The following is a 25812-nucleotide window of genomic DNA, read 5'->3' as shown; positions in this document are numbered from 1 at the left end:
GTGGAGTTTACTAGAATAAATGTTGGGACAGGTCTTTCTTATCTGGCAAGAGCTAATATAAGACGTGAGCACGCGCGTGTGTGTGTTCACGTAACTAACTTAATTATATCGTCAGCCTGTCAAGATTTAGCAACGAGCGGATATATGGTTGTGAGGCGCTGATAATGACCAATAAGCCAAACAATCAAATCACTGTGCAAATTGTAGATAAGATTATATACTGTTAGTAAATATAACGTGCAACCATTCATTGCAGCTGCAGGCAAGCTTATATATAGGCACTCGACAGGCAGCCGCGCTCAGCAGTCAGGTGCATGACTGGTCTATCCCCTTGACTGATGCCCTGCACACATATATATTGATGCCCTTCAAGATCTGACAAGTTACCATCGATAGTTCAGGTAGGGGGACATGACTCATACGCTTGTGGCTTTCTATACTGTTACTTTTCTTGTTAACACGGAAATGGCTTACCTGTATACGAGAGAGAGAGAGAGAGAGAGAGAGAGAGAGAGAGAGAGAGAGAGAGAGAGCACCGAAAGCAGAATCCATCACTGTTAAAACTCTCTTGGGCGGTGTAGCGAAAAGAAGTTAACCTAGACTAGAAATTACCAAAACAGCTGTCTGTGTGTGTGCGGTCCATCTTGCACAGATTCTCTAATTACGGCACTTAACGGTAAAAATGTGAAGTACGACAATAGTGTGTTGAGGCACAAGCGAGGCGCCGAGACCCAGACCGAGGCCAGTGAGTCAGGGCCACATTTGACGTTTCGGCGGCCCAGGGAGGTGTGGATCTCAACATTGTCTTTCCTTATGCTGTAGCGGCTGGCCTGAGCACCGGGGCGGCCTGAACACAGGTGGGCGGGAGTTCTTGGACCTACGTATTACCTATATAAGCCACAGTCCACCCAGAGTTGCGGGTTCTGCTGAGGGGAAGGGAAGCTGGTGGATGTGTGGCAGACTTGCAGTTCGTATTTCGCAACTGACAACGTTCTCGGCATGGAAGTGTTGCTGGTTTGAGCTACTAGGATACGACCTGTGTGTGTGTGTGTGTGTGTGTGTGTGTGTGTGTGTCATAGAAAATGTACACAAAGGAGGGATTAAGTCTAGTGCGTGTGTTCTTGTCTAATTGTATTCTTACGGGACCGAGTCAAGCTCGTGGTGACCCATCTACTGAAGCTATTTTATCATAATTCTGCTCATTTAATTTGTGAATGATCTTGGCATAGTACTTCTTTCTGTATTAAATTCTATCTAGTTATTATTATACGTGGAAAGCTGAATATTCTCGTTTTCCTGTATTCTTTTATTGTATTATTAGGTGTTAATCCAGTCTTTCACTAACTTTATTTAAATGGTCAATGCTACTTTTTTCTGATAGATCTCAACATACTCTTCAAAGTTTCTTAGTACCATTTTTGTCTTAAATCACTTGTTTCTGCAATACCTTTTTTTTTGTTCTCTTAAATGTAGGGGGGTCAATGGGTGCGAAGCCCCCCATAGCTGGTGCGGGGGGTCAAGGGAGGTTAAGACCCTCTGTTAGGGATTAGTTTTAATTTAATAAAATCATTAATTTCGACACCCCCGGTAGTGTAACCTGTTACGTCATGTGTAGTGACGGTGGGCCACAGTGGTTACTGGTGAGAACTGGCAACTTGGTGTGAAGCTTGTCTTGTCTTGCGGTGAACAAAGGGAACCCACACTCATGTCTTCGACTCATACAAACAAGATGTTCATACACCAAATCACCGCTCGTAAACCAAGGCATTTTTAGTGATTTTCTTTTGCTCGTAAATCAAAACACTCGTAAACTAAGTCACTCGTAGACCGAGGTATTACTGTATACAAAATGTGATGACTCTTTTTACATCCATCTAGTGGCAGCCTCCACTAGCATTGCCAATGATATGGAATGCAATCCAGTGGATTCAAGCTGATCGTGCTGTTGTAGCTACTCAGATCCTGCAAGAATCTCGTGTTGAACCTCCCAAGAAACGCTGGAAAAGGGTATACAAGAATCTACAGGCATGGATGAAGAATCTGTCTAGACTGCTGGGCTGGTTGTAAATCTATTGAGGAGTCTCTACAGGGAGCTGGCTACAACATTCGTTGGAAATCTTAAGCAAAATATATAAAATAAACAAATAAAGAAATCTTAAAAAAGAATAGTTAACATTTTAACATATTTTAAGAAACTGATTCTTACTGTGCCATTTTCTCATATGCTGAAGAATATGCCAGGATTTCCAGTGCCATTTTTTCTGGTGCCATTTTTTCCTCCCTTCCCTATCTCCATCCTACACTAATCCATATCCTTCCCCTTCCTCATCCACAGGGCCGCCACCATGAGTGTGGAGGGGTGGAAAGCTGTGAGGGAGCAGGTGGAGTTAATAGCAACGGAGGTGGTGAAGCAGCAACGCACAAGGGATGTGATCTACGGTCTCCACCAGAAGGGGCTGCTTACTGAGGCTCAAGTGGCCCAGCTGAAGGTAAGTTCTGAGATGTCTCTTGCCTTATTTTTATTTATTTCTTACAACATTTTGGTAACAGGCATTGATGATCCCCTAGAACATTCATTGTTTTTAGCTTATTTATACTATTTTTGTCAAATGTTTTCTTAGTCCATTTGTTTGTATTTATCTAAACTACCGACAAGTATGGTCAATAAACTACTTTGGGATGGAGGAGGAATGGGGTTAGACCGTTAGAGGGAGCAAAATGGTTGATGGGAGAATTTTAAGAGAGGGAAGAGAAGGGGAGATGGGAAAGGAAAAAAAAAAAGAAGATAGTGGAAAGGTGGAAAGAAATGGTTGGCAGTAGAGGGAAGGGATGAGAGAAAAGAACAAGGGTTGAAAAGGTGGGGTTAACCCGGTAGCAGCGACGGGCCAAATTTGTGGCTTTACTGTGTAGCAGCGACAGGCCAAATTTGTGCCATGATATAAACCCCCCAAAATAGATGATACATAATCTGATCACAAATGCTTTGATATATATTATGAAATGGTTTGTGTGAGGGGTGATTTTTTCTCATTTTTCTCGCTTGGAGGGACCATTAAGAAACATGATCCCCGCTGCTACCGGGTTAAAAGAGAGGAAAGGAATGGTGATGGAGGGAAGGAAGGGATGGTAAAGAATGATTGATGAAAGGGAAAGGGGAGAGGAAAGATGTTGATGGAATGAGTACAGCAGGAGAGGGAAGGGATGGTGAGAGGGAAAAGAATTATAGGGATATGGGCAGTAAAGTTTGAGAAACTTTGAGCAGGCAAGGAGGGAGTGTCTGGATAGAGAAAGTTGGAAACTTTTCTGCCGTGGCCATCCCCTGGTGGGAGCTCCTAGGAGTAGGCATGTATGAGATGATGATGATGTTTTTTAATGAGTTGAATTCTCCGCTCCGCCCTTCTCTGGCCTCTGTTGAGTTACTGTCCAGAGCCAATATGACAGCAGGTCTGTGCATACATCTTGAAGTAGCAATGAAACCAGCATCATGAGAGAGGCTGGGAAACGCTAAATGTGTTTAATGATACTTTTTTATTTTGGCACAGCAGGCAGGCCAGAAGCAAAAACAAAAAGTTATAAAAATGCCTGAAACATGATACCCCAATGAAAAGTATATGTAGGAAGATGCCAAATGACATCTTTTGGTTATGTAGGTGTCTTGAAACTTCAAAGAGTTAAAGTTCAGAAATTTGGAAATGCAGACTAAGGAAGAGGGTTGCAGAGTTTACAAGTGAAAGAGATGGAAGAATTAACATAATGGTTAACATGCATTAGGATGAGTGGAGAGTCTTGTACGGCGAGCTTGCAGGAAGGGTAGAGGCATTCAGTTACTGTATCTAATTCATCAGAGCAGTTATCATAAAAACTTTGATAAATAATAAGTGAAACAACATTACTCTGAAGTTTAAGAGGTTGAAGACAGTCATTAAAAAGGGAGTTGAAAAGTGCAGGTGCCTAACTTTTCCTCCATCCAACCTCCCATCCTCTTTTCCACCACCACTAGAGTTTGAACACAAAGACGGAGCAAGTGAGGCGACTGGTGTATGAGTTGGTGACGGCCAGCTGTATTGGTGGCGATGACGGCAGCAGTGGCAGGAACTTGAGTGTCTTCCTGGAGATTCTGGAGGAGCAGGGGATGGGCAAGCTGGTGAGGCACCTGGACCCCAGTGGCGCACACTCCCCCCTCGGCCCTGGGTAATGGCGGTTGTGATTGATGTGGTAGTGACAGCTTCCCTACTGATCTATTCCTATTTGTTGTTTCTTTTCTATTTTTCTTCACATTTTTTTATTGACAGACCTCTCTCATGTCTTTTTATATGTGTTACCTTTATGTATCGGATACTAAGTTAATGCTTTTTGAAATGATTTGTCATGTGCATGTGTTGTCTTTTCTGGCTTAAAAGATCCAAGTCTTCTCCATAAAAAAGCCTTGTAAGACCCAAATAGACAAATTTAAGATGTCATGTTAACCAGCACACCTTTGACACCAGAAAATATAGTGCAGATATGCGTGTGTGGAACTGGCCATTACCTTCCACGTCACTTGCCCTGACTCACCGCTTCTTGCTTCCACCCACAGTGAAGACATCTGTACCTTCCCAAACCTGAAGTTCACTCCCTACCACCACCAGCAGCCCCAGGAGTGGACAGGGGGGGCAGAGGGCACAAACTTTCCCTTCGACCAGCTACCAACCCTCCCTAAACCAGGCCAGGACATCACTAACAACAACAGAAACAACAACGGACTCACTGCCAACAACAATGAAGATGAAACAACGGATATAACTGACACCACTACCATTGGTGCTGCCCTCCCAGACACCCCTACCATCACTGCTACCCTCCCAGACACCCCTACGTCCCTTCCTCCATCACCCAGAGGCCCCCTGGAAATCCACGTTGTCCCCTCGCGAGAGATTGGCGGCAAGCAGTACAGACCAAACGAGGTGAGAGTAAGAGAAGTAGATGCAGATGTAGTAGTAGACAGAGCAACACACATAAAACTCCAAAACAGCCCTTACAAACTATTTTTCCTCTGCTTTCTCCTCCTCCTATCCATTCACTTACTCTTCTTTCTCCGCCCCTCTCTTCATTTATCTTATTCCTTCTCCATCCCTTCCTCCTCATCATCATCATTCTCCTATTTATTTTTCTCCTTGCCCATACTGTGTCCTCTTCATCTCCCTGTCAGCCTTTTCTCTTCCTCCTCTCTACCTTGTCCTCCACTGCCTCCTCATCTCTATCTTGTCCACTCCCTCTCCTTTTGATTATCTTGCCCTCCATTTCCTCTGTACATTGTCCTCTTATTCTTAATTATATCTACCTCATCCTTCTCTCACCTTTCTATATTTTCTCCTACTCCTATCCGTTCACCTCCTCAACCTTTGTTTCCACCCCTTCAGGTCTACAAGAATGAGTCCGAGCCCCGCGGCCTTGTCTTCCTGGCCAACTATAAGGATTTCAATGACCAGCAGCATGAAACTCGGGGAGGGTCAGAGATTGACGTAAAGAATCTCATGCTCCTCTTCGCCCAGATGGGCTACAGGACATCCACACACATCAACATGACCAAATGGGTGAGTGGTGCAGGGGTGGAGAGGAGGAAACATAGAAGAGCAGACAAAAGAAAATCTATTGGCTTATAATTTCCTTGTATTTGTGTTCATATTCATATTCTTACAAATTTGAGTTATTATTATTCACATTAGAATAGTTAATTTCTGTCTATTTCCATTATCCCTGGGATGATTTGGTTTGAGAAGACACTCCTGCCTATATGAATAAAGAAGTAATGTAAATTTGAATGCAAATGAGAATATAACATGGGGATAAGCCACTCCTGGTGAGGTACACACATATATATATATATATATATATATATATATATATATATATATATATATATATATATATATATATATATATATATATATATATATATATGCAGGGGGCAAGGGGATGCTACAGGCCTTTTTTGTCTCAATTGTCAATAAAGAGTAGTTTAGCATGCTTTCTAAAGACACATCTTCTTACTATCCACATCAGGCTACATGCCTGTCACACACATGTACACTATCTCCTTAACCCCTTCACTACGGCCGGGCCAAAAACAGCGCCCTGCGCCGCATCCGGGCTCGCCGTGCGTGCCAAATTTCAAATGTTGCTATTGAATATAACAAGTTTTCAGCCATAAACTCAACATAATCATCATGTATTATATATGAAAACATGCAGAATTAAATGGTGCACATAAAGAAACATAAATTAATTGATAATTTTGAGATGTAAGCATAAATATAGAGATAAAATAACTCGTATATTGGCTAAAGCGAGCCAGGACACAGTATGCGTGTCCTTGGATATGGTGTGGGGCACACAAGGACGCAGTATACGCGTCCTCGTGTTGAAGGGGTTAAAATTTTCCAGTTTTAATAAACACAAATGCTCACACACACACACACACACACACACACACACACACACACACACACCGTGATCAGGCCGTGGTGGTGAATTACACATGCACGCACATGTAAAATATAAGGGTATTAATCCATTTTATGGACAAAGAACTGATGAAGAAAATAATTACAACACTGATAAGACCAAAGCTTGAATATGCTGCAGTTGTGTGGGCACCTCATAAAAAGGATATCAGAAAGATGGAAAGGATACAGAGAATGACAACTAAAATGGTCCCAGAACTTTCGAATATGACATGAAGACAGATTAAAGATGGACTTGACGACACTGGAACAAAGAAAAGAGAGAAGAGATCTGATCACGCTGTATAAGTTGGTAAATAAGTTTGATGAGGTGGATAGAGATGATTTCTTCTTAACTGTGAGAACCCAGGGGCTGAGAGGACATTGGAAGAAACTTAATAAAGGAACCTGTTTGAGTGACAAAAAAGTATAGTTTTCCACATGGAAGAGTTAACACATGGAACAGCTTGTAGGAAGAGGTGGTGGAGGCAAGCAGTGTCCAACAAATGAAGGAAGGGCTGGATGAATGTATTTATGGAGACAGGACTATTAGAGCTTAGCTTGGGCCTGGTAGACTATAAATAGGTAAATACACACACACACAGCATATTTCTAGTCAAATACATCACCAAACTTTTAAAATAGCTCCTCTACTACAGGTAACTCGATTTATGCGTTTTTGAAATAACGCGGGGTCCAAAATCCAAATTAATGTTTAATTTACACGTTTTTTTTTTCACTTGTACGCGATATTTTATGGAGTGGCCACCAGATGTCTCATGCAACTGGACTCACAAGGCGCCATGGCCACGCAGCTGAGCTCAGTTCTTCCCATTCGCCACTTGAACACCCACCCACGCTGCCACGCTACTCAACAATAGGGGTGGGCTGGTACCGGTACTAACGGTACCAGCTATACAGTACAGTATCGGTACCAGACTGCTCGGCACCGGTACCAATACTAGCCAGTCGCTCATGGTGTCCTTCATTTCTTCCTCACACGAGTGAGGCTGAGACTGAGTGCCTGAGTGGATATCTCGGTGATATGGATATTCTGTCTCTCTCTTTCTCTCTCTCTCTTTCTCTCTCTCTCTCTCCACTGAATGAAGTGAATATTTATCTTTTGATAGAAACCTACCTCTTGTTTGATTTACATTGTTTTTGATTTACGCGACCTCTTCAATGACACAATACTCGCGTAAATCGAGAGTTACCTGTACCACCACCCACTCGTACACTCTAAATTCCTTTGCTTTCATTCCCTATCCATGCTGCTCACCACCCCCACCACCTCCATCACCCACTCATTTCCCCAGTCAGCACCCAGCTCCCAGTCCCCACCACAACAGACCTCCACCTCTAACTACTCAACCCTCGCATGCCCCACCAACAGGAAACCATACAGGAGCTAAGGAAATTCCGTAGCTCGGAGGAGCTTGAGAGAGTGGACTCCTGCGTTGTGGTGTTCATGAGCCATGGCCGAGATGACACCTCCTTCTTCACCTCCGATAACCAGCACCTTACCGTACATAACATCGTTGAGGACTTCAATAACCGGCATTGTCCGACCCTCAAGGGAAAGCCTAAGATATTCATTTTTCAGTTCTGCAGGTGTGTATGTGTGTGTGTGTGTGTGTGTTGTCTTCCCCTAGTTCTGATATGCATATGGGAAATTAAGTACAGACATTGAGTTATTACATGACTCCCTCCTTGAACGTTTACCTATTTCCAATATTTTGCCTATTTTTGCATTGAATTGAATTTCCCACTCCTGGCTCCATTTGTAAATCATGCCTAGATCTTACCACTGCATTGCATAATCCTCTTCAGCTTCATTTCTCCTGATGATCTTTGCATCATCTGCTAACAGACTTGCATAACTGTTTATTCCATCTACCATATCATATATATATATATATATATATATATATATATATATATATATATATATATATATATATATATATATATATATATATATATACAGTACCCTCTCAAGTTTCGTGCTTGCTTCATTCCGAAGGTATGGTGCTAAACTTGAGGATCGCCAAACTCGAGGTATTGAAATATATTTAAAAGCGCTTATTTGTTGCGACCCGTGGAAAATAATTACTTTTTCCGACTTCACTCCCTTGTTATCACAATGTTTCAAGTATATTGATGCTACACAGCTTTTAAGGAAAAGTGAGCCAGATATTGTGTGCTTTGTAGAGACAAGTTGAGTGAGGATATCAATATCTAGGTGGGAAATGGTATCTACAGATGGGAGATTGTCATCATTTTTTTCAAGCACTTTCTGTAGCTTTCTAGGGTTTATGATTAGCCCACCAGATGTGTGAGTGCTTGCCAATTTGTCTACAGGATTTTAATTGAGCTTATATTCTCCTGTCTTCATATCTAATTTTATCCACATTTTCTTTCAGTTCATGGCTGTTCATAGCTATAACTATCTCTGCATTGAGACCATTCCAAGGATCAATGATTTTATTTGGGAGGCCAAAGTTTTTTACATTCCTTTTGCATCATGTTTTCTTCAGTTTCCATTCATGTCCCTTGTCCTTCCAGTATCTTAACTCCAACTCTTTCCAGTCTGCCTGCTCCAGGTCATTATTAGTATGAATACCATAATTAAGTTGCCTCACTTTCTCTTCTTTCCTGCAATGTTGGCAGCTCTAGTTTGCACTCCACCCACTCCCACTCTATCTCATCCTCCTCTCTGTCAGGGGCACTGGACCTGACATTGGGGTTGATGCTGCCCCGCGCCTGGTGGCCAACTCTGGACTGAATGCAGAGACAGACTCTTCCAGTTTTGGGGAGGTGCTGAGGGACCCAACCTTCACTGACATGTACATTGTCTACTCAACTGTCAGAGGTGAGGATTTACCAGGCCACATTTACCACTGACTTCTCTGTCTACCAATCTTACAATTTTTTCTGCTATTAGTACAATGCCTCAATCTCTTTAACTCTTTTTACAATAGTATAACATGTTTAACAGTTTCTTCTATTCTGTTCCCTCATTTACATCTATTCTGTATCCCATCCTTCTGACACTTTCCATAACTGGTTCCTCTAACATTCCCTCTGATTTTCCTTTGCCTTTTCTTTATTTTTACATTTTCCCCTGCTTATCTATTCCCTCTTTTATATCTGTCTACCCCTTCTCCTTTTAACTCTTTTCCCCTTTTTTTTAACACATCCCCTTTCTTCACAGATTTTCCTCCTACTGATATTTTGATAAGGCTTAATCAACCTCCATGCCCCCACCCCCAAACACACTAAGGAAGGCATCTGTTCTTCTCCATCCACCAGGTTTTGTGTCGTTCCGTCACCCCGAACGTGGCTCCTGGCTGGTCGAGGCCATCTGTGAGGTGTTCATGAAGGATGCCTGCAACACAGAGCTAGAGACCCTCATGAAGAAGGTATCTCTCTCTCTCTCTCTCTCTCTCTCTCGTTTTCCCTGTTTCCCCGTTTTCTTTTTTTGTAGGGCTCCAGGGCTGCTCAGTGAGGACTAATGATCTTATTTCAAATTCATGTGGGTCAGATATGCTGGCAGACAACTTGGAAAGTCACAGAACCCACCAAATTTGAGCTAAACATTCAAATTAGTTGAGCGAAAGAGTCTGATTAAATAAACGATGGCCATCTGTGCGGACCCAAATGTGTTTGATTAAATTAACTATGGCTGTTGTTTAAGGGTTAAGGGATGGGGATAGTAATGGATGAGCCAGAGTAGAAAGTTTTGTGCAGTAAAGCAGCAGGAGTTGTGGAGGCATGCAGTTAACAAGTTCAAAAAAGCAGTTAGTGTGAAAATACTTATTGAAGATAGAGAGGCAACATTTTATTGGAATTTAACAGGTAAAAGATTGTCAGAAAGAGGGAAGCTGATGAGGCAAAAAGTTTTTGACTACTCTGTCCAAAAGGGCACATGAGATTCCCACTCAATGCACAGTCAGGCAAGGCCTTTCTGTATGGATATCATCTGGGAGAGGAATATTTTGGAGAATTTTACATGCCTCGGCAGTGTAGTGCAGAATAATGGCAGGTCTCGTCAAGAAGTCTTAAGCTGATTGGCTTGGCCCATGGTGTCATGGAGTTGCTCAGATGAGCATATGGCATTGTTAATACCTGTGCAGAACAGAAATTAACATCTCTTCAAGTCTCTTCTGTTCCTTGTCTTATTCAGTGGCTGTGAGACATGGACACTGAATAGTAACTTGAAGAGGTGGATTGATGCCTTTGGTAATAAGTACTTATGCAGAGTCATGGGATATCACTGGAATGAGTTTGTGTCAAACTGGCAGTTACTCCATGAGACTGGATCAAGGCCTAATACTTGCATAGTCCATGAATGGCAACTCTGGCTGTATGGACATTGTGCAGTTGCACTCTGCCCAGTAGTTGACCCAGCCCACAGGTTTTTTTCTGTAGTTGACCCAGCCCACAGGTTTTTTTCTGTAAGAGACAGTCCCAAGTGGAGAAGGCCAAAGGGATACCCACAGAGTTCGTGGCTTGAGCAAGTTGATGGATAAGGTGCTTGGGATGGGAAGGGGATCTTCATGGAGACTTGCTCAAAGGAACCCCTGAGTTTGGCAACAGGGAAAAAAAAATTGATGTAGACAATGCAGAATGCCTAACCCTGGGGAAACTGATTTAGGGAGAGATGAGATATGAATTTTCCAGTTCAGGTTTTGAGTTAAGGATAGACCGAGATTATTTCATGTAGAAGGGAACATCTGAGTGTTATTGAAGAGGAGGGGATAGGTGTTTGAAAGATTGTGTAGAGTTGTCAGGTGGAAAAATTGAGTCTTCTGCCCCATTCAGAAAAGTTGGTAGGGTCAGAGATTAAGCATTCTGGAGTATCCAGCCTAAAGTTGTGTAATTCCTGTTGGGAGAGTTGTGTAAAATAATTTTAAGTAATACAGGATAGTCATCAGCATAGGGGTAGTTAGAACAGTTTGGTTTTGAAAAAAAATTGTTATTGAACAATAGAAAGAGTGGTAAGTAGAAAAGAGCCCTAAAGAACACCATTTGATGGGTTCAAGGGCAGATCAGTGACCATACACCACAGCTGAAATAATTTGGCTTGAAGGGAATGTACCAAGAGAGGGATTGAATCCATAGTAGGATAGTTTGGAAGTCAACAATCTTTGCCAGATCCTGCCAAAAGCTTTTTTTAAGGCGACACGATTAATCTACTTATTTTTTACACTTAATTTCTCCTGCACAATTTTTACACATGTCATTGCATCCTTTCATCTCATATCACACTCTCCTCCTTACAAATTGCAGTGCTATGATGTTTGATGCTCATTTGGTAAGTTTCTTCTTTGATGACTTTCCTCCTCAGCACATTTTCTATCATCCTTTTGCTGAACTTTTATCTGTAATACCTCAGCTTCTTTCTCTCATTACAGGCTTCCACTTACATCATAATTCACTTTTCTCCCCCAACATATATACTCTTATCTTCCTCCTGCCACTCCCCTTTTACATGTTGTTGCATCATCTTATTTCACGCCTCTCTCTCTGCAGGTTTCCAGGCGCGTCCGTATGAACTTCAGCCAGGAAGGGAACAAACAGGCTTGTGAGTTTGTCCAGAGAGCATTTGATCGCCACTTCTTCTTCAACCCACGGAACCTGAAAAATATGTAGGCATCTCATCCTCTAGTTTACCTTTCAGTATACAGTAAAAGTTCAGTAATCCAAATGGCAGTGGACCGAAGGTCATACGGATTATCAAATTCTTCGGATCATTGGGAGGGGCCCCGAAAACGTAACATTCACGTAATCAGGAAAGAAAGGCATGGCACATTTTATTACTACTTGTCAGTAATACATAAAAGTGCTGAGTAGCAGTAAGGTAAATCCATTTAAAGAGAGTAAATCAAGAGGTACCAATAAAGGAACTATAAAGTAAAGCAGGTTTATGAAATTGCTGAGCAGCATGGAGGTGCCATTGGAAAGGCAAAGCCTTCCAGCAATCATGGAGTTAAGTCAAGGCTGCCTGAGTACTCTGTATTTTCACTTGATCTGTTGTTTATAGTGGCACCATCATGCTTGGCTCATGCTGCCCCCTGGAGCTCATCGTTGATCCTCTTTTCGAGTGAATCTAAAGTCTGGGTTAATGGATGGTCTTCTGGACAGCATGTGGGTAGTCTTAGGCCACTCGGCGATGACTGAAAAATTGCCAGCTTGTTTTTGCGGTGGGCGGGACGTGAACCTGCATCTTCTTGAATGCCACGCCAGCACACTGACCACTCAGCCATCGCTTGGTGCTGTTCAGCACATTGGGCACCTGATTTTTTTTTTTTTTTTTTTTTTTTTTTTTTTTTTTTTTTCAGCCACTAGAAAATTTGGATTATTAGAATATTTGGTTTATCCAGGTTTATTGGACTTTTACTGTACTTGTATTATAATCTTGATGGTCCGTATTATAATCTTGATGGTCCTCTCTTTTCTTCCATGATGGTGTTTGGTAGTATGGATGATGATGGTGAGTGTGTTTGCTAAGATGCATAGTGGGTTATGTTTCTTCTCTTAATTGGTCAATTCAAATTCCTTCTCTATGTCATTTTCATTACTAAAGAGAAGGATCAGTAGGGGACTTAGTGAATGCCAGCATCAGATCTTGGTGCCTTCAGTGTTTTTACTGTGGCATAAAACCTTAGTATTCAGTGTTAGATTGGATGTATTTTTTCCCTTGACCTGGGTTTCTGTGATCAATAGGTACCATGACAAAAGGGTGTTTCAGAGTTTGCCAGTGAAATGAATAAAAGTGTGAATTAACTTTTGCAATAGAAAGTTCGAGCATGAATGGAATGCCTCATCGTACTTATAACTAAGTTTAAGTCAGAGCATGACTTACATAACTCATATGTCTTTCTTTCCTTCCACACACTGACCAGGAGGGAGCCAGGTAAGGAACTTGACACCAAGGAGGAGGCAGAACAGGTGTTGCTTGACACCGTCATTCACGAGATGTTTGCTTAGACAGGGATGAGGTCACACACTGCCTTAGTTTCCCTCTTGCCTACCATCCAATCATCCATCCACCTCCCTCACCTCTTCATCCACCTCACCTCACTGCCACAACACCGCATCACTGTCTTTCACGCCAACTACTGCACCAGAAAAACAGCAGTATGGCAGTAACCCAAGTCTTTCAATGGAGTACAATGGTGTGATAAGGCATAATGAGAGAAAGTCACTCAGAGCTTTCCTTATTGAGGCGGCCATTGCAAGCTTTAGTTACAGAAAAGGATAAAAGCCTGTGGTTATGTTGCATCTCAAGATCTTTTCATGGTATTTCTGGCTTTTGCATGAGGGTTTGTGTCTCGTGTGTTATGGATGTAAGGAGTGTCATGGCTGTGTTTCATCTTGAAGTGTTAATTACAAGAAATGTGATGTGCTGAAAAATGACGTGCAAGACTGCAGGTCATGGCAGAGAGAGAGAGAGAAAGAGAAAATCATAGTGGCATTAGGTATATTCTATAGTACAATTGATTGTCTATGCAGTACATATATCAGATAACTGAATTGAAATTGTAATTATTTAAACCTCTTTAAGTCAGCACAATTGGGGCAGAGGTCTTGCCCCTATTGGAAATAGCTCCCCCAAGATAGTTTAGATAAATAAAATGAATAATTAAAACTAAGTAAGAAATGTTTGCCATGTTTACATTGGTGTAATCCAAGCAAAAGTCAAACCTTTTTTTATGATATAGAGGTGTTGAAAGACCCAACAACTGGTCTCTCAACATTTAAAGGATGAGTACTACGATGTGTACATACTGTCCCTGGAATGCACGATGTTGTGCCATCCACGGTGGCGATCGAAAAGTTGATGCATCTGAAAGTGGCTTTTGGGTCTCCTATTGATGGCATATTGCCCACTTCAGACTTCTTTTTAATGACCTGTTTTGTAAGTGCCATACTGCCATACTGCCATGCCAAGTTTAAGTCTCTGAGAGGTAACACATTGCCAACTTAAGAGTAATTTTTCCAACTTTACCAGCAGTTTATTTTCTTTTAATATTGTTACAGTGCCAACTTTTCTACAACACAGACTTAAAGGGGTTTAACTGTAATCATTTGATGTTAAAGTAATGAACTTCATAACTGATATGGAATGCATACAAGCAGTTTACTGCAAATAATTAAATGAAATTGCTTTTTTATTTATCTTAAAAACTGCATACAATAAAGCAACCCTGATTGTCTTTTAGGTGTAAAGTGCTGGATATCCACTTACTGGGAGTTCAGGGTTTCTGTGGAAATATTGACTCTGAAATGTGTCTTAGGTTAGTTATTTACTATGCATGTTAAAGTGATAAGTGATCAGTGTGTATAAGGCTTGGTTAGCTTACTACGATCATATGTGTTTAAGTTTGAGGGCACAAATGTGTTAAGTGTGTAGGGCAAATAATTTTAATCCTTTCTACTACATAGTTACTTAAAAGTTTACTATACACCAGAAAATAGTTAGTGGACCTTTTTATTAAGAAGAAAATGTTGAATTACAAAGTTTTTATACAAGGAAACATGATACAGTTAAGATTAGCATGCCAAAAGAATGAATTAATATTCTAAATTTGCTGCACAAATGCATGGCTGTCACCAGCACATCCTGACCCCTGGTGGGGGGGAGACTGATTATTGAGTTTGGTGTTGTAGCTCTGTTTTAAGGTGACAAACAAAGTACATCATTGCAAGTTATGGTTTTGGTAGATATAAATATTAATTCTGCATCAGCCCAGATGAAGAAAATTATTTTCATTTGCCAAAAACTTTGAGGTGGTGACAAGCACAAATCCTCCCTATCCGACATCCTGCACAATTGGCAGCAGGAAATCATTGCTATAATTTTTCCCTAAATGCATCAACTATAACCCTAAAGTGATGAGGCTTCATGCTACTAATGGTTTTGATTAATCTTAGACAGTGGAAAGTGTTAGTGTTTCTCTGTTGTGATTAATCTTAGAGAATGGAACATGTTAATTGTTTCTATGTTGATTTGTTAGCATGAATGAGTGAAAACTAAATTGAAATTTGATTATTGAGGTGTGTGTGTGTGTGTTTAAAAATCTTATGAAAGTGTGTGATGTAATGCTATTGCCTAATTGATTACTGCTTGGGGACTGCTTGCCTCGTGCATGTATCACCTAGCTTTGTCTTTCACTTTGATCTCAAAGGATTATAAAAGCCAATGACAATGTCTTTCAGCTGTGGTAATATAGGTTAACTTTATGAAATTATTATATTGTAATGGTATGAATTAACATACAAGCAAGAATAATGTCTCTTTCATCATCATTTGTACCTCAGTCAATAATGTCTTTCATCATCATTTGCAGCTCAGTCAAACAGTATTATCACAAGATTGTTTAGGGTATACGGTGCAATATATGGTGCCAGACAGTTGAATTGGTAACATAGCACCAGCTGATGTCTGGTCTATAGAGGGACAGTTCATGTGAATGGAGATTCTTTGTGAGAAAAATGCATTTTGTTTGTTGTTACTATATAAGGTGACAGGCCTTATTTATGTATATGTTGATGGAAAGAGATGGACATGCATTCTTGAGTGTTAGTTTTAAGGTGACAGGCCTAATTTATGTACATGTTGATGGAAAGAGAGACATGCATTCTTGAGTGTTACAAAGTGTGTTGAGCCTTGACTGAAGAGCATTTAGCTGGCTTTGAGGGTTTTGTAATGCATATGTGACTTGACAAAATATAGCGGGGGCCAGATGTCCTTTTGAAAAATTCCCCTTCTCATAACTAGGAAGGTGTTAGATTCATCTATCCCAATGAACCTTCTTTGTGAGGGGAAAGCAATCCTTTTAACTCCCCAGGTTACATGATCTTATTGTCTAACATTAATAAGTACAGGTAACTCTCGATTTATGCAAGTATTGTGTCCTTGAAGAGGTCGCATAAATCAAAAACAATGTAAATCAAACAAGAGGTAGGTTTCTATCGAAAAGTAAATATTCACATCATTCAGTGGAGAGAGAGAGAGAGAGAGAGAGAATATCCATATCACCGAGGTATCCACTCAGGCACCCAGTCTCGGCCTCACTCGTGTGAGGAAGAAATGAGGGACACCATGAACGACTGGCTAGTATTGGTACCGGTACCGTACCGTATAGCTGATACCGTTAGTACCGGTACTGGTACCGGTACCTGCCCACCCCTGCTGTTGAGTAGCGCAGCAGCGTACTGTATTGTTGTTCATGTGGCGCGTGGGAAGAACTGAGCTCAGCTGTGTGGCCACGGCGCCATGTGAGTCCAGTTGCGTGAGACATCTGGTGGCCACTCCATAAAATATCGCGTATAAGTGAAAAAAACATATAAATTAAACATTTATTTGGATTTTGGACCCCGCGTTATTTCAAAAACACGTAAACCAAACTCGCGTAAATCGAGTTACCTGTACTTGACCCCTTTTTTACTACATATAGAGGTGAAAGACCTGTATGCTGTAGCTTTTGCATCACTTAGCCTTACTAACACACCTTATGTGTTTGTAACCTTTACTAATAAATACATGTAATAGAGCAGCATTTCATTTCATTACTGTGTATTCTACATGGTGGTCTGTAAGGGCTGGGTTGTTGGTTAAGGTCCTTCTCTTCTTGTACAAAAAGGTGCTTCTTGACTGATAAGGTCCTATCTTTGGGATGTTGGTCAACTAAGTGTATCTAGTGTGGTGCAAGGAATGTCTGGAAATGTGTTGACTGATGTCTGTGGTGGCCTTCAGACACACTCCCTTGGGCCCTAGATCTTGGGCCCTGCCATAAACTGAAGGAAGATGGCAGAAGATAATAATTTAAGAATCTAGGGAAATAAGTTTATTTTTGTGTCAGTGCCTGCCAGTGGAAGTTGCAAAACCAAGCTGGGGTGGTGCAGTTGTGTGTTGCTGGCTCAGATAATCAAAGCCTTGACCTTTTGATTTCTGACCTTTGACCTCTGCCACTTGTTTTACTCTCCAGCAGTATTTTTAATATTTGCAGCTCAAGTATGTTGATGGTTGTCATGATTTTTAAGTCTTGTTTTGTTGAGTATGATTGCAGGTGAACCTTCTGGAGGCTTTACCAGGATCATTTATATAACTATTTACCTTCCAGGTTACTTGTAAAGACCTTGGATGATTGTTCCATCACTTCGTAATTTTTAGATTTAATGTGGTTGTTTTTGCTTTCCTTTCTGTACCACTTGTCATCAACACGGTCCTAAGAATACAATGTCCACTTATTTGGCTGTGGCGGGCTAAGCTGTGACTCCACACCCCTCGCCAACAGAGCAACACTCTGCATGCCGCCAGGCTACCTCGACACAGGTTTCCTGTTATCAGCAATTTTCATGTAGATATTTCTGTATTGCTAAGTGTCTTATACCACCAGAACCAAGAAAGTTTGCTGAGTTTGAATCTGATTAAAAATTTAGTACGAGCAATACTCCAGGAATTGCATCAATGTGAAGACAAAAAAAAATCAGGAAGACGTTTATACACTTTTTTTGCTACTTTTTTTCTAAATATCCAGTGGTTATTTCAAAATCTCGAATGAGAGTACACGATATGTTGAAGAGAACTTGTGTCGTTGAGGGACATGAGACACCACTGTGAAATTAGTATACCTTGTATTCTATGGACCTTAGTCATCAGTATGTAGTCTAGTGGTGTTGCTGCTTCTGCTGCAGTGCCCAGCTGTGTTGTGTGGACTATGAGTGTTGCTGATGTTTTGTTCATTATTCCAATGTCATTTCAGGGCATCTCTCAATCTCAGATCACTGGGTGAGGCGCTACCACAATTCCCACACAGAGCCCGCCGAAGGAATCCTCTTGTTTCTACCCGCCCACTTACCCCAGAATCTGTGGGGCATGGTGGGGCACGAAGCAGGCACTCTAGTGGTGGAAGCACCTGCTCTGAGAAGTTGTCAGAAAATTTGGACGTGCTGGACCACACCCAGCCTGACACCCAGGCCATCCACCCCCGCATCAGGAGCCTCAGTGCCTCTAATCGGAGGTTGTCAGTGCCCGAGCCAGCTGCCCTGATCTCCAGCATGACCCATGGCCACAGCTTCAATGAACTAAACTCTGAAGGTACCTCACCTGATCCATCTGAGGCTGGGGAGCTGAGAGAGTTTGGTGGCTGGGCCAGGTAAGGACATGACTCACTATGGTGCACACACACACACACACACACACACACACACACACAGTCTAGAGGAAAATGAGAAGAAACTGATTCAAGAAAATGAAAAGCTGAAGGAGAAATTGGCAAAATATGAAAAATCAATGAAGGAAGGACTAGGAGTGGTAAGAAAGGAAAATGAGAATCTGAAGAAGATAGTGAATAAGGAGGAACAAATGGGTAAAGAGGAAGTACTGGGGGAAATAAAGACTTGGAAGGTGGAAAATAAAAAAAAGCAAATGTAGTCCTCAAAGAAGTGATCGAACAGCAATTGAAAGAAGACAAAGAAAACATAGAGAAAGAGGTGGTTAAGGCTTTGAAGAAAAATGAAGAATTAGTAAGAAATATGGCAGATAAGAAGGTGTAGTAATATTTGGCATGAAGGAAAAGAATATAACATACAAACCTAAAAGGGAAATGGAAGAACTGAAATTGGTAAAAGACTTAACTTAAGAACTTAAATGATGAAGAACTGCAAAACCTTGAGGAGGAAGTGGAGGAAATCTATAGGATGGGCCCCTACATAAAAGAAAAAACTAGGCCAGTTAAGGTATGGATGCCCCCTGGGTAAGAGTGACCACATGATAATAGAGATGGTAACAGAGAAGGAAGGAAGTGAAGGGGATGAATCATATAAAAGAAACAGGTATAACTATAGGAAGGCAGACGTGGAAAGCCTCGGGAAATACTATGGAGAGCTGGACTGGGATGAGTTAAGGAGAACAAGTGAAGTGCAAGAAAAGTATGATATTTTCATGAAGACGTATAAATCAGGAGTTATGAAATTTGTACCAGAATACAAACCTAAAGAGAAAGGATAAAAGGATTGGTTTAATGAAAAATGTGCTTGGGCAAAAGAAAAAAAGAGACAGCATGGAAAAGATTGAAAAGAAATAAAAACTGAAGGAATAAAGAAGATCTTAAGGTAGCGAGAAATTAATACGTGAAAATAAGGAGAGAAGAAGAGAAGGGATATGAAAAGGATAGTGTAGAAAAGTGCAAGAAACAACCTAAACTATTTTATAGAGGTGGTGGAGGCGAACAGTGTCCAACAAATGAAGGAAAGGCTGGATGAATGTAGATATGGAGACGGGACTATTAGAGCTTAGCTCGGGCCCTGTAGACTACAAATAGGTAAATACACACACACACACACACACACACACACACACTGACAATCTGACACACTGCCTACTTTTCAGCACTGAGAGGCTGTCACCATCACCATGGGAGGGCCCGCAGAGGTGGGGAAGCAATAACTTCATGGGCGGAGCGTGTGGGGGTGGGTCTTCTGAGCGTTTTCCTGACACCATAATGAAGGAGGAATCCCCCAAGGAGCCACTGCAGCAGAGCTTTCCACTGGTACACTCCCAGTCAGCACTAGAGACCAACCGTGCCTCAGAGCTGGGGGGACTCCTAGGGGAAGGGACAGAGGAGAAGACTGGCGAGATGATGCGAAGCTCCTTCAAGAGGCAGCTGTCGGTGCCAAGCAACAAGGAAACTCTTCAGAAGGTTAATGATGTGCGCCGCTACCTCGAGGTGAGTTGCTGTATCCTTCCCTAGCCTGTTAACCTAAACAGTTACTCAAGGACACCTACTGTATTAAACTACTATTCTATATTTTACATGGCTATTTTGAGGATTTTTTTTTTCTATGTTCCATCATGAATTTATTTGAAATAATTTTAATCCCTTCAACACAAGGACGCGTATACTGCATCCTTGTGTGCCCCGTACCATATCCGAGGACGCGCATACTGCGTCCTGGCTCGCTTTAGCCAATATACGAGTTATTTTATCTGTATATTTATGCTTACATCTCAAAATTATCAATTTTTTTGTGCACCATTTTATATATATATATATATATATATATATATATATATATATATATATATATATATATATATATATATATATATACATACATACATACAGTAGGGCTCCACTTAGCACGAGATCAATTAGCGTGAACCGCAATTAGCGCAAGCCACTATCTACCAAGAAAAAAATTAATTAGCGCGAAAGCCTCAGTTAGCACGAGCAGCCACCACGACTGAATTTTGAAAATTGTGCCAAGCCGCCATGATGCGCGGCACAATCCGCAAGAGCCCTTACTTTAGTAGACGACGCCATGTTGATACAGGGCAAGTGCTTTATTTACGTTGTGATACTGAAAAGTGTGTATAAGTGAAAAAGAAGAAAAGAGGAACGAAAGGAGGAGGACCTAAGAAGCGATACAAAGCGTCACAGGTCAAAAGAAGAAGAAGAAGAAGGATGTGGATACGGGCAACTGACCTTGGCCGTGTGTGACGCACACCCGGAAAATTTGGATTTGCCGGTTGTCCAAGCTGCCGCCAACGCGGTGGGAAGAAATGGGCTCAGTGTGACACCAGGTTACGGTGAACCAACAACTCGCTCCCAGATGGGCGCACGGGCGTTGCCAGTAGCCAAAACGGTTAGAAGAAAACGGCCAGTGTGATACTGCCTTAAGGCAGCGAGGCCGCTGACCGGGCGAACGCCGGCGATGACGTCATCAGACTCCCAGCGAATCACAAGCATGTTTTCAGAGCTCAGCCAATCATAGGTTTTTTTTTTTTTATGTGAGTGATTATTTTGAGTAATTATCAAACCCAAAAGTCAGACCCTCGTGTGCACCAAATAATTTTTTTCATATTGGTTACTTTATTCAATTACCGCGAATTCATTTAGCGCGACCGCATTCATCCACCTAATTCTCGCGCTAAATGGGTCGGTCTCTCTCTCTCTCTCTCTCTCTCTCTCTCTCTCTCTCTCTCTCTCTCTCTCTCTCTAATTCTCCATGTTTTCATATATAATACATGATGATTATGTTGAGTCTATGGCTGAAAACTTGTTATATTCAATAGCAACATTTGAAATTTAGAGCGCTTCTTGAGTTTCAATAGAGCAGTCAAGGGCTGCAGGAAAGGAGGTTATGCCAGATATCAATTTTGTTCTATTATATTACATACATTTTCCTGAATAACAACAATACACAAAGATTGATATGCATCATGAGGTTGCACTTGAGGCAGTGGGAGCCCATTGCATGCCCATTAAAGTGAAACTATTGCAAATTTTGATGAAATAGTTCATATACACACACTCAAAGGCAATACGAGGGTGGACAATTTTTTTCCAGAAATCACATTTTTTTCACCATTTTATGACCAACCGCTCCCCTTAAAAGTCGTTTTTAACTATTTGAGAAGTGATGGGTTACTATTTTTACTGATTTTTCTATTTGCTTGGTAAATAGCTACATACACAACACCTGTTTGATATCATTACCAAAGTTTTATAGAAATAATCATCCAAATGTAAATAATTCACAATAGTATGGTATGTTTGGCCATCCGGAGATATGAAAAAGAAAGTGGCGGATGCTCTGTGACAGTCACCGATGCTGCATTTGTTAACATCTGGAGCAGGTATTTGATAAACTTGTATTAGTTAACCTTTCTTAAATGGATGGATGTAAAGTTGGGAGAATATGGTGTGGGCCGCGGGTGCTCATATCCCTACCGTTTGCCCTTGAGCCTGTGCTGGGATAGAACCCATTAACTCAGGATGCAGGGCCAATGCAACATCTGGGTTACCACAGTTTACCTTCCCCTGTACCCATTATCAACCATCCCAAAAGGAAGGATGAACAGCTGGGTGGGCTAGCTGGATCCCTTGTTCATAGCTGAATAAGCATGACGCTGCTGATTGGCTGTTGGAGGGCGGGATGCCTGACATGTCTGTCCCCCAACACCCTTGCGTAGGTTCAGAAAATTTTGTTGACATCATAGAACCAAGGGGAGGCAGTGTTCGAGTGGTCAGCATGCAGACTTGGTGATCACGAGGCGAGATGTCAGACAGCCAACATCCAATCAGCAGCATCCATACCTACTTGGCTAGGGATCCAGCCAATGTGAACGAGTAATGAGCAGAATTCATTTCCCATCATTCACAACATCGTGTCATGAAACACAAAAGAAGTTGATCTAACCTGGAGAGGGAAAACAAACATTTCTGATGTTGGGGATTGAACCCATGTTGGGAAGCCACTGCTCTACTATTTGGCTAAAGAGGCACCCAAAGTTGGCTTTTAGGGTCTTTTCACATCAGGCAGGTGACTACAAACGGACTATAGGAAAGGAGGGGGGGAGTAAATATAGACAGAGCAAGAAGTATAGGACCACAAAATCAGTTTTATTGAGAGCTTGAGCTCAAGACAAGGGGCTAAAGCTATTAAGATCACACACCTTGTGTTGAACTTCAGCCTTTGTCTCTATGGTCCCTCATAGCTTGTACAGGCATGGTATTAAAGGGGGAATGGACAGGTGTTTTAATTGTTCTTAAATCATGTATTCACTTTTTGTCTTATTTTTTGTCTTGTCTTCTGCCTTTGCATTCATAAATGTCATGGGATCATTTGAATGACTCTCGTTACTTCCTTTTCCAACAGATTCATGACTCGGACTCAAACCTGATCCAGCCACTGCAGCGCATCGAGAGCTTCATCAACAAGAAAAAGAATGAGGGCAAGCGCAGGAGAAAAGGGGAGGATGCCAGTAGTCTAGAGTATTAACAGTAGTGGTTTTAGGGTGAAAATATGATCTTAGACTCTTCCTCATCTGATATTTCTGTCATTAAACTTTCAGTCATCAAGAAAAATCTAAAGCATGACTACAGTACATTCATTGTTGCTGTGATTCACAGATAATGTTGGCCAGTGATGTTGATGAGGATAAGTTTATTGCATTGGTTGTGTTTGCCAATTTGTACATGCAATTCCAGTTAGCATTCATAAGTGAAGAAAAAACTCTGAGGTAAAAAATACATCAAAATGAAGAATGTTTGCAGTTCTTTATTTTGAAAGGCTAGTTTTTGTATCCCAACTCATTTTTTAAGAGTGATTTTATTTTCTTCCTTGAGTTCTCACTGGAGTGGTGAGTACAGATTGGTAAACATACCATGAGTAGTTAGACACAGTGGTGACATAAGGTGTGCTTCAGGAACCTAACTTGGTGCTCTTGTTATCAGGTGACTTGCCAAAGCCACCGGCACCTGCCACTCCCTCAGGCTGGGCCCTCGGGTGGATGGCTGGGGTGCTTTTTTTTTAGTATTGTTTTAGGTACAGCAGATATTATTGACAGGAGGGAACAGATGTTAGAGTTAGTTTTTTAATATTTTAGGTAGTGGTAGTTTTAGAAAGTGGCAATAGATTTTTTTAGTAATGTTTTAGGTACAGCAGATATTATTGACAGGAGGGAACAGATGTTAGAGTTAGTTTTTTAATATTTTAGGTAGTGGTAGTTTTAGAGGCAATAGATTTTTTTAGTAATGTTTTAGGTACAGCAGATATTATTGACAGGAGGGAACAGATGTTAGAGTTAGTTTTTTAATATTTTAGGTAGTGGTAGTTTTAGAGGCAATAGATTTTTTTAGTAATGTTTTAGGTACAGCAGATATTATTGACAGGAGGGAACAGATGTTAGAGTTAGTTTTTTTAATATTTTAGGTAGTGGTAGTTTTAGAAAGTGGCAATAGATTTTTTTAGTAATGTTTTAGGTACAGCAGATATTATTGACAGGAGGGAACAGGTGTTAGTTAGTTTTTTAATATTTTAGGTAGTGGTAGTTTTAGAAAGTGGCAATAGATTTTTTTAGTAATGTTTTAGGTACAGCAGATATTATTGACAGAAGGGAACAGGTGTTAGCTTTAGCAGTAGTTTTTTTTTCATAATTTATAGACTTAGTGTTCTTACAATGAATTTTAAGAAACAGTAACTTATTTTAGAAAGTTAAAAAAGAATGCTTTACAAAGACAATTTTGCATCTCTAATAGTGATGATTTGAGAGAACTTTATGATATTGTTAATGCCTCTTTGTGCCTTTTCAAGTTTTACTACATGTACGTACGGCCTCATCACATCAGCGTGTTTCTAGTGCAAGCATATCTTCAAGTTGGTCTTCAGTTAAATAATTTTTGCTACCAAATTGTTCAGTAGTGACAAAATGGAAGTTGAAAATATTTAGCTGAAACAGCCAAACAGAAATGCACTCATGTGGTGCCTCCTTAACTTACAATTTTTTTGTGTAATCTCCTACCAAGTAAAGTACAAAAGTTAGCTGCCCACACACACACTGTTGGCCAGAATGTGTTCACCACCGAAAGACACCAGTATCTCAAAAGGTACAAATATGTTGTGAGTCCTACGTTATTCTTTTTGTTTATTTACTTACTTTTTTAAACAGCAAGAGGGAAGGAAAACATAAAGCAATAGTGATGACATTTAGCCACCTCACTGTTAGATATTACTGTGATGGCTGCCACTGATATTTTAGAGCTAGCAGCCCTCTTGTGCAATATTTTACAGTAGCTGGAGTCCCTTACTGTGCCCTTGCTGTGTTGTCATGCTCACCCTCACAGCATGGGTTAGTACTTCACCTTAGCTCCAAGCTGAACTAAAGTATTTAGCTGGTTTGGTGTATTGTAACAAGATCTCTTTTTGTATATCAGAGTAATTAATGAGTTATTTTAGTAGAGTTTTGTGATGCATTTGTAATAGATTTAAGACATAGTATTCTCAACTTATACAATATATTCATTAATATTCAATTACATACTTTCTCATCAATATCCTTTGTGTGCTAAGAATTGCTTATGGTGTTCTAGTAACTAGTGAGCCAAGTACTGTAGTTGTGGTCAGTTTTTCTTAATGCTTGACAGTGTGTATGTATTACCATATTTTGTGGCGTATATCGCGCTCCTTTTTCACTTAAAAAATGCCAGAAGTTACCCCTGCTCGGTATATGCTGAAGGTATTTTTTATTTATTTATTTATTTTTTTCCAGTCTGCCTTTTTTCCACTGTAATTCTGAAGTTTGTGTGGGGTTTTATGGGTCAGCATGACTCGTAGGCTGCCACACAACTCCTCCATGCCATTCTCAGTGTTTCCGTGACTGTAACAATGGCAGGAGAGTTTTTCATATATAATGTATATATGTATATAATGGCAGTGTGGGTCATTTCACTGGACAATCTGCTTCCTCTGTTCCTAAGGTCTGAATCTCAACTCATCCAAGACGAGTGATGGATGAAAAAAGTATTAAGGTTTA

At 40.9% G+C, this 25812-nt stretch overlaps 1 protein-coding gene across 11 annotated transcripts; it reads left to right on the top strand.

Annotated features, from left to right (window-relative positions):
- Window positions 1-271: 271 nt before the first annotated feature.
- Window positions 272-25317, top strand: LOC127005186 (uncharacterized). 11 transcript variants are annotated; one of them, XM_050873875.1, is made up of 13 exons: window positions 272-401; window positions 2336-2489; window positions 4001-4191; window positions 4577-4943; window positions 5400-5573; window positions 7876-8093; window positions 9206-9354; window positions 9795-9904; window positions 12018-12133; window positions 18257-18649; window positions 19885-20221; window positions 23157-23825; window positions 24151-25317. In XM_050873875.1, the coding sequence occupies exons 2-12, from the start codon at window positions 2346-2348 to the stop codon at window positions 23277-23279; spliced, it is 2322 nt and encodes a 773-aa protein (XP_050729832.1). In that variant the 5' UTR covers window positions 272-401; window positions 2336-2345; the 3' UTR covers window positions 23280-23825; window positions 24151-25317. The 11 variants fall into 11 exon arrangements, with proteins under 11 accessions (XP_050729832.1, XP_050729833.1, XP_050729831.1 ...); XM_050873876.1 differs by having other exon boundaries at window positions 23157-23936; window positions 24372-25317; XM_050873874.1 differs by having other exon boundaries at window positions 23157-23936; window positions 24263-25317.
- The last annotated feature ends 495 nt before the right edge of the window (window positions 25318-25812 follow it).

The sequence above is a fragment of the Eriocheir sinensis genome, chromosome 29 (genome assembly GCF_024679095.1).
Source record: "Eriocheir sinensis breed Jianghai 21 chromosome 29, ASM2467909v1, whole genome shotgun sequence".
In the NCBI taxonomy this organism is placed as follows: Eukaryota; Metazoa; Arthropoda; class Malacostraca; order Decapoda; family Varunidae; genus Eriocheir; species Eriocheir sinensis.
This window is presented reverse-complemented; position numbering and strand designations above follow the sequence as displayed.

Excerpts from the sequence above, each read along its gene's own strand:
- LOC127005186 (XM_050873875.1), top strand. The coding sequence starts at position 2,346 with ATGAGTGTGGAGGGGTGGAAAGCTGTGAGGGAGCAGGTGGAGTTAATA. Across the intron at positions 9,905-12,017 it reads TAGAGACCCTCATGAAGAAG|GTTTCCAGGCGCGTCCGTAT; the intron begins GTATCTCTCTCT and ends CTCTCTCTGCAG. Across the intron at positions 18,650-19,884 it reads GAGTTTGGTGGCTGGGCCAG|CACTGAGAGGCTGTCACCAT; the intron begins GTAAGGACATGA and ends CCTACTTTTCAG.